This window comes from Cetorhinus maximus, chromosome 13 (genome assembly GCF_964194155.1).
Source record: "Cetorhinus maximus chromosome 13, sCetMax3.hap1.1, whole genome shotgun sequence".
Taxonomy (NCBI): Eukaryota; Metazoa; Chordata; class Chondrichthyes; order Lamniformes; family Cetorhinidae; genus Cetorhinus; species Cetorhinus maximus.
In genome coordinates this window covers 42,026,019-42,034,354 of record NC_135891.1, presented here as the reverse complement: position 1 = coordinate 42,034,354, position 8,336 = coordinate 42,026,019, and the positions used below count along the sequence as shown (strand labels likewise).

The window sequence follows — 8,336 nt, the reverse complement described above, 5'->3', positions numbered from 1 at the left end:
GAGCGTTGAGGGGCTGGGTTTGAGAGAGTGATGGTGGGGGGCAGAGTTAATGGGGGAAGTATGATCTTTTGTGGGGGCACCTCCGATGGGCACAGGGGACCCTGAAGGTGGTCCCCCCGCCCAGCCTTACCTGACACCAGCTCATCCAGTAAAAGTTGCCAGGCCACCAACCTGGCATGGGCCTCCCCATGTCGCTGGTAAAATTAATTGGCCACTTAAGGGACTGAAGGCTGACTGACGCCTCCACTGCCCCACGTAAAATAGGAGATGGGGTGGGCAGGTAGGCAGCTGGCAAGCCACACATTACATTTCATGAGCCCCCTGCCTGCAAACCCACCAGCGGGAGACCGTAAAATTCTGACCCAGGTTTCTGCAGCATTCATCCAGGCCTCTTGGTTAACAGTCCAATAACTTTACCACTATACTACTGTCTCCTTTAGCTGTGAAAGTAGTTAATGCAGCAGATATGTAATCAAAAGCTACCTCAGGGTCAAATTCAACACTACTGCTGTGAATAGTCTGCTTCAGTTTCAGGAAGTTGCCAAGGAGACGGATGGAGTCAGTCTATAGGGAATGAAATATATGGAAGCTACTGAAGAAATTAGCTTCACTCTTCCTGATATTTATTTGGAAGAAATTTCTGCTCATCCAACATTGGATGTCAGACAAGCTGTGTGACATACACAGCGGGGGAATTGAGAGGGGTGGTGTTAAGGTACAGAAGAGTCTGGGTGTTGTTAGCATACATGTGGAATCTGAAGTGTTTTCAGATGATGTTGCCAAAGGGGAATGTGTAGATGTGAAATAGAAGGGGCCAAGGGTGTATCCTTGGGGGTTTCCAAAGATAATGTTAAAGGATCTATCCTTGGCTCCCTCTTATTTCTCATCTACGTGCTACCCTTTGGCAACATCATCTGAATGCACAGAGTTAGTTTTCACATGTATGTTGATGACACCTACTCTATTTCACCACCATCTCTCTTGACTCCTCCACTGTTGCTAAATTATCAGACTGCTTACCTGGCATCTATTAATGGACAAGCAGAAATTTCCTCCAATTATTGGGAAGACTGAAGCTATTGTTTTTGGTCCCCACTGTCACGACTCACTGGGGATAGTGCACTGTAATGTCAAGCCCCACTGTTCCCCAAGCCACGACAAATGTGAAAAAGTCTGATCAAACCGCCAGATTACCTCAATTCAACCTGTTTAATTTAGGTTAACAGAATACGAGCATCAGGTTGTAAACTGAATAAGTAAATAGCTGTTTATGGAACAAACTGTCGTCAACCAGTGGCAAAAGAAAGAAACATGAGCTGCTAATTTCTAACACTATAACTTAAACTCTACTGCCTTCTTAAATCCCTATACACACACAAACAAGACACATAAAAACATGGATTTTAAGGGTGGGAAAAAACAGTTCAATAGCACCAGTTCCAGAATACAGGACTCGATGGATTGATTTTGATCAATGTCTTCCAATTTCCTTTCAGTTCTTGTTGATGACACGAGGTGGTCTTCCAGCACTTTCAGTATTTAGTTCATCGGTTGAGCACTTGCCTTTCAAAGCCTCTAACAGTGATTTTCCCCTTTGCCTCTTGACAGGGGTTTTCAGAGAGAGAGAGAGAACAGGTTATAGAGATATGAGGAAAATAGATTTTAGATATTTTCTCTTTGCAGGCCAGGCGCTTTCTGCTGTACTGCTTCTCACACAAAACCTGGTCACCTGGTCAGGAGCCAATTAAAACGTTGTTGCCAGGCAGCTCCCTTGGTCCAGGATTCCTTTCTGGCACCATCCTGTCTTTCATGGCACATTCTGTTCCAGGACTGCAACATTGTATATATCTCTCATCTTGTTCCAGTGGACATGTCTTTCAACCTGCAGCCATTTTAATTTTAATCCCCAGTCCAACAGAAAATAAAAGGACATGTCCTTCTCAACAGTCCACAGAAATAAAAAGATATGTTCCTTACACCACTCCAAACTCCATTCCCTAGTTACCGAGTCTATCAATCTCTCCGGAAACAGTCTCAGGTTAAGCCAATTTGCTTGTAACCTTGGTGTCACATTTAATCCTGAGATGAGCTGTCAATCTCATATTTGTGCCACTGCCAAGACCACCTATTTCCACCTCCGTAACATTGCCTGACTTTGTCCCTGCCTCAGCTCATTTGCAGCTGAAACTCGTATTCATACTTTGTTACCTCTAGACATGACTATTTCAACTCATTTCTGGATGGTCTCCCACATTCTACCCTCTGTAAACTTGAGGACATCCAAAAGCCTGATGCTCATGTCTTAATGCACAGCAAGTCCTCTTCCCTGATCACCCATTTACTCACTGACCAACATTGGCATCCAGTCAAGCAAAGTCTCGATTTTAAAACTTTCATCCTTGTTTTCAAATCCCTCCATGGCTTTGCCCCTCTCTATCTCTCTAATTTCCTCCAGCTCCACAATTCACAGAGATATCTGTGCACCTCCGATTCTGGTCTCCTGTGCATCCCCAGTTTTAATTACTCCACCATTGGTGGTCGTGCTTTCAGTTATCTAGGCCCCAACCTCTGGAATTCCATCCTTATAACTCTCTACCTCTCTTTCCTCAACCTTTAAAACACTTAAAAGCTACCTCTTTGACCAAGCTATTGCAGCTTAGTGTCTAACTTTGTGTTATAATGCTCCTATATGGTACCTTGAGATATTTCATTGTGTTAAAGGCACTATATATAGGTTGTTGTTGTAAAGGCATACCAAGATGATCATTGGCCAGAAAAGCCTGTTTTGCCACTCTAAGATGTCACCATCCATACTTGCAGGCATTGTTGCACCTATCTATAATAAATAAACTGTATTCACAGGTTTTTGATCAGAAAGCCAGATGGAGAGCTTTGCTATTTATTTAGGATAGATAGGTACTGCCAGTGACAAGACAAACTGAGGAATCAAACCAATCTCCACTTCATTCCAGTCATGCTGCATTAGATTACTGGAGATTATACCTCAGAGAGGCAGAGAGAAAGCCCTCCTTACAATTTACCCAGTTTTGCATGTGGAGTTGTAAATAATTAGGTGAAACTCTAAACTTGATTTCTATTTGCACATTACCACTCTGGCAAAACCTACATCAGTTCCAAAATATTTAGAACTGGTACACAGCTGGAAAATGCCTCTGCTGTGTTGGCACAGCAGTTTTTTGCATGTATGATTACCATATGCCCATAGAATGTGCTGTGCTTCTACTTCACTCATGTTTTACATGTGTTTTTCCTTTAGGATCCTGCATTTCAAGAGTTCCAACCACAGTTGTCCACAGTTTTCCTGAAATTTCTCAAAGGGGATGTTCCTTATTTTATTTGGTCTTCCCAGGAGTAAACATTACTGGCACTTGCCATGTATGGTGTCCAGGATTACAACATTTAATAGGTAGTGCATAAATTTATAAGGTTAATTGTCTTTGCTCACCTTTCTTTTTTATGATTTTTTTTTATTTGACCTCTGGATGCAGATGATGTTGGGCAATTTTTATTGCCCACCCTGGTTGCCTTTGAGAAGGGGGTGATGGGCTTTCTCCTTGGCCCATTGCTGTGTTTGTGCTGATGATGTTCCCATCATGGTGTTAAATAGGGGATACCAAGATTTTGACTGCGTAATCCAATGTATTTTCCTATGAGGCAGAGATCCCTGTCAGTGACATACCACCTTAGTTGTCCTTCTCCATCATAAAATGTGTTGCATCATTACAGAGGTTCTCATTACTTGTCAGTGTGGTTGGTAAATCAACTTTAACTTTTCATCAAGTAATTTTAATCAGAAATGTGAATGTTACAATTTCATAAACATTTTGCTATGTACATGAGCTACATGGTATATTAGCTGCTTGAAAAGTGCTAAAGAATTATTATTGTAGGTGCACCTTGATCAGTTGCAGATTTTCCAATTCAGCAAATGAAATCATATTCTCAAGAATCTTACATTACAAAACCATGCATTTCTTCAATTTTCAATAAAAGTGCAATATCAGGCCCATTGTTACCAATACATTATGTGACAATGCATATTATATCATGGTAATGACAGTTTTGTTTTTAACAATGATGTAAAGACATTTAATAAAAATGATTGGATTCCATACCTGTGTTACAAATACGAGACCAAAGGAATAGAATGATAGACAAAGGACGATTATCATATAAAGGTATTTTGATTGCATAAAATCAGGCAATGCGTCTGTTATACTTGTTGTAATTGTTTCTGGTAAAAACAAAATATTAAATAAGTAATCAATTCCTTTTCTAGATACTGTCTATATTACTGTTCTTTTTTGAGTCTAAATAATCTGAAACGTTGCAGACTGGAAGACAGAATGAGTTGCCTTCCTGAGACAGGGTTAATTCCCTGCAACACTGTAAAAGTATAGTCAGCTTTCATTTCTTTACAACAGGCGTTCTCAACAAGGCAACTCATCCAGTTGAGTTCAGTTTTAATGGCACCATGTATGATCAAATAGGTGGTGTTGTCATGGGGTCCCCTGAAGGCCCAGTTCTCGCAAACATTTTTGTTGGATTCCATGAGAAACAAGTCTTCGATGGAATGACACCTAACCTCCTACCCCTCACACATTTCCAATATGTGGATGATAAGTTTGTTATATTTAAATCCGCAGCTGCATGCAATAACTTCTTTACATGTCTTAATGGGCTCTATCCTGCGCTCAAATTCACATTTGAAATGGAGCATTCAAATGAACTCCCCTTCCTTGACATACTAGTTGAGAAGTCTGCCAGGGGGTTCTCTACCACGGTTTACTACATGCCTGCCTTCACTGGTCAATATAAGCATTGGGATTCCTACAGTTCCACACACCATTAGCCTTATTGGAAACCTTGTAAATAGGGCCCGAGCCATTTGGTCACTATGCATGCTTGATGCTGAAAAGGGCAGAAAGGCATCCTGCAGGCTAACAGTGTGAGTGACTGCCCTTGACATCCAGGCCGCATTTGATCGAGTGTGGCATCAAGGAACCCTAGCAAAACTGAAGTCAATGGGAATCAGGGGGAATACTCTCCACTAGTTGGAGTCATACTTAGCACAAAGGAAGATAGTTGTGGTTGTTGAAGGTCAGTCATCTCAGCTCTAGGACATCGCTGCAGGAGTTCCTCAGGGTTGTGTCCTAGGCCCAACCATCTTCAGCTGCTTCATCAATGACCTTCCTTCTATCATAAGGCCAGAAGTGGCGATGTTCGCTGATGATTGCATAATGTTCAGCACCATTCGCGACTCCTCAGATGCTGAAGCAGTCCATGTCCAAATGCAGCAAGACCTGGACAATATCCAGGCTTGGGCTGACAAGTGGCAAGTAACATTCGGGCCACGCAAGTGCCAGGCAATGATCATTTCCAACAAGAGAGAATCCAACCATCACCCCTTAATGTTCAATGGCATTACCATCACTGAATCCCCCACTACCAACATCCTGAGGGCTACTGTTGACCAGAAAATGAACCGGACTAGCCATATAAATACAAGAGCAGGTCAGAGGCTAGGAATCGTGCGACGACTAACTCACCTTCTGACTCCCTAAAGCCTGTCTACCATCTGCAAGGGACAAGTCAGGAGTGTGATGGAATACTCTCTCCACTTGCCTGGATAACTGCAACTCCCACAATACCGATAAAGCTGGATACCATCCAGGACAAAGCAGCCGGTTTGATTGGCAACACATCCACAAACATTCACTCCCTCTACCACCGACGCACAGTAGCAGCAGTGTATACTATCTACAAGATGCACTGCAGGGATTCACCAATGCTCCTTAGACAGCATCTTCCAAACCCACGACCACTACCACCTAGACGGACAACGGCAGCAGGTAGATGGGAGCACTACCACCTGGAAGTTCCTCTCCAAGTAACTCACCAAGTAACTCACCATCCTGACTTGGAAATATATCGCCGTTCCTTCACTGTCACTGGGTCAAAATCCTGGAACTTCCTTCTTAACAGCGCTGTGGGTGCACCTACACCACATGGACTGCAGTGATTCAAGAAGGCAGCTCATCACCACCTTTTCAAGGACAACTAGGGATGGGCAATTAAAGAAAATACTGGCCCAGCCAGCGAAGCCCACATCCCGTGAATGAATACAGAGAAAGCACATTGCACCTGTTTTAGCTAAACAAAAGATGTGACAGCCATTTGCTGACTCATTCTTCAGGGCAATGCCTTGACCAATCAAGGTCAAGCTGCTTGGTTTAAATTTCAAACAATGCTTGGTAGTTAACTGTCAGTCACCATGGTGCATTCTCCATGGCAGTGCTTCTACCAATCATAGTCCGCTTGCCAACCAATCAGCACTCGCTTCACATACAGTATAAATTGTTCTCCCCTTATACTGGTATTCTTACGAAGTGTCTTGATGATGCAAGATGAAAAGCTTTGACATGTCTTTTCAGCAATATTGCAACTATTTAATTGTATGCCTAATTTTGCAGGAAAAAAACCTGTTGCTAACAGGGGTCTGTGAACATTTTGTAACTTTTTCAATGCATTCATGGCATCCCTAATTGACCCAGAGAAAGCAGTGGTGAACTGCCTTTTTGAACCCTTTGAACATCTGCCTGTACATATCTCACACCAAGTCCTGTCCACTCATTGCCCCCTGTCCTCATTGATTCACATTGGCCCCTGATCTCCCAGACACCTAGTTTAAAATTTTCATCACGTTTAAATCACTTTATTCCCATGCACCAACCAACCCCCAACTGGTGTATATAGGCCCACAGTGCTGTTCAAGAGGAATTTCCAGGATTTAGACCCATTGGCAGTGAAGGAGTCAAGTCAGAATGGTTTGCAATTTGGAGGGGAACTTGCAGGTAGTGGTGTTTCCATGAGTCTGCTGATCTTGTTCTTCTAGGTGGTAGAGGTTTAGAAGGTGCTGTCGAAGAAGGCTTGGCAAGTTTTTGCAGTGCATTTTGTAAATGGCATACAGTGCTGGCAGAGGGTGGGATTTCCTGCACCCGCCTGCTGCAGGGATCTTCCGGTCCTGCCACAAGTCAATGGACTTCTGGCTGGGGCGCCGCCTCGCCCGCGGCGGGTCCCGCCCGTGACGGGGCCAAAAAATCCTGGCCACTGTGTGCTGGTGGCGGAGGGAATGGATGTTTAAAGTGGTGAATCAGGTTCTGATCAAGCAGGCCGCTTTGTTCTGGAAGGTATCAAGCTTCCTATGTGTATTTGGAGCCATACTCATTCAGGCAAGCATTTCATCAAGAGAGTGTTCCGTCAAGGGGAGATGATGGTGTACTGGTAATGTCACTCAACTTATAATCCAGAGGCCCAAGCTAATGCTCTGGGGATGTGGGTTCAAATCCTGCCACCGCAGCTGGTGGAATTTAAATTCCATTAATAAATGCTGAATTGAAAGATGGTCACCATTACTGAGACTATGAAATTATCAAGAGTCATAAAAACCTATCTGGTTCTTTAATGCCCTTTAGGGAAAACGCAATTTGGTTGACTCTTAACTGCCCTCTCAAAAAGCCTAGCAAGCTACTCAATTCAAGGGCAACTGGGGATGGGCAACAAATAGTTCCTGGTCAATGGTGACCTCCATGATGTTGATGGTGGGCAATACAGTGACGGTTTTGCCATTGAATGTTAAGGAGAGATAGTTTGATGCTCTCATGTTGGAGATGCTCATTGCCTAGCACTTGTGTGATGTGACTGTTGCTTGAGACAACATTCAAACTTGGGTTGATATTTTGTTGCATGTGGGCATGAACTGCTCCAGAGGTGCAAATGGCACTGAACACTATGCAATCAGTGAGCATCCCCACTGTTGATCTTATATTAGAGGGGAGGTCATGGATGAAGCAGCTGAAGATGATAGGACACCACCCTGAGCAACTTCTGCAGTGATGTCCTAGCCAGAAAAGAGCAGTCTAGGTTGCCTCCCCCTTCCCTCTTCTTTCTGCTCCTGTTTGTATAGTTGGTGGCAAACGCTGTGCCGTCATGATTGTCCGCATGCAGCAGACAACCATTAGCCTCATCACCCTCTCTGCTGAGTACTGCAGTGCTCCTCCAGAACAGTCCAGGCAGCAGAAGCTTTGATTCAGAATCCCAATGGTCTGGTCTATCACATTTTGTGTGGCAGCATGGCTTTTGTTGTACGCATGTTGGCCATGTGTGCATGGGTTGCTGGAGTCATCAGGCTTGCCACGCACTAACTACCCTTTGGTTTGTCAGGATGGCTTAAATGCAAAGGGCACAGCAGGCCACTGCAGAATTAAGGCACCATGACTTCTGCCAGGATACCAGGATTTTATCTGCACGATTTG

At 43.7% G+C, this 8,336-nt stretch overlaps 1 protein-coding gene across 1 annotated transcript in view; it reads right to left on the bottom strand.

Moving 5' to 3' along the window:
* Positions 1-396: 396 nt before the first annotated feature.
* LOC144689133 (sodium- and chloride-dependent neutral and basic amino acid transporter B(0+)-like) overlaps positions 397-8,336 on the bottom strand; it is an 81,557-nt gene continuing 73,617 nt past the window's right edge. The window contains exons 6-7 of the mRNA XM_078556270.1: positions 4,137-4,255; positions 397-564 (exon numbers count right to left, since the gene is read on the bottom strand). Coding sequence (XP_078412396.1) covers positions 397-564; positions 4,137-4,255 — 287 coding nt within the window. The remainder of the gene's footprint in view (positions 565-4,136; positions 4,256-8,336) is intronic.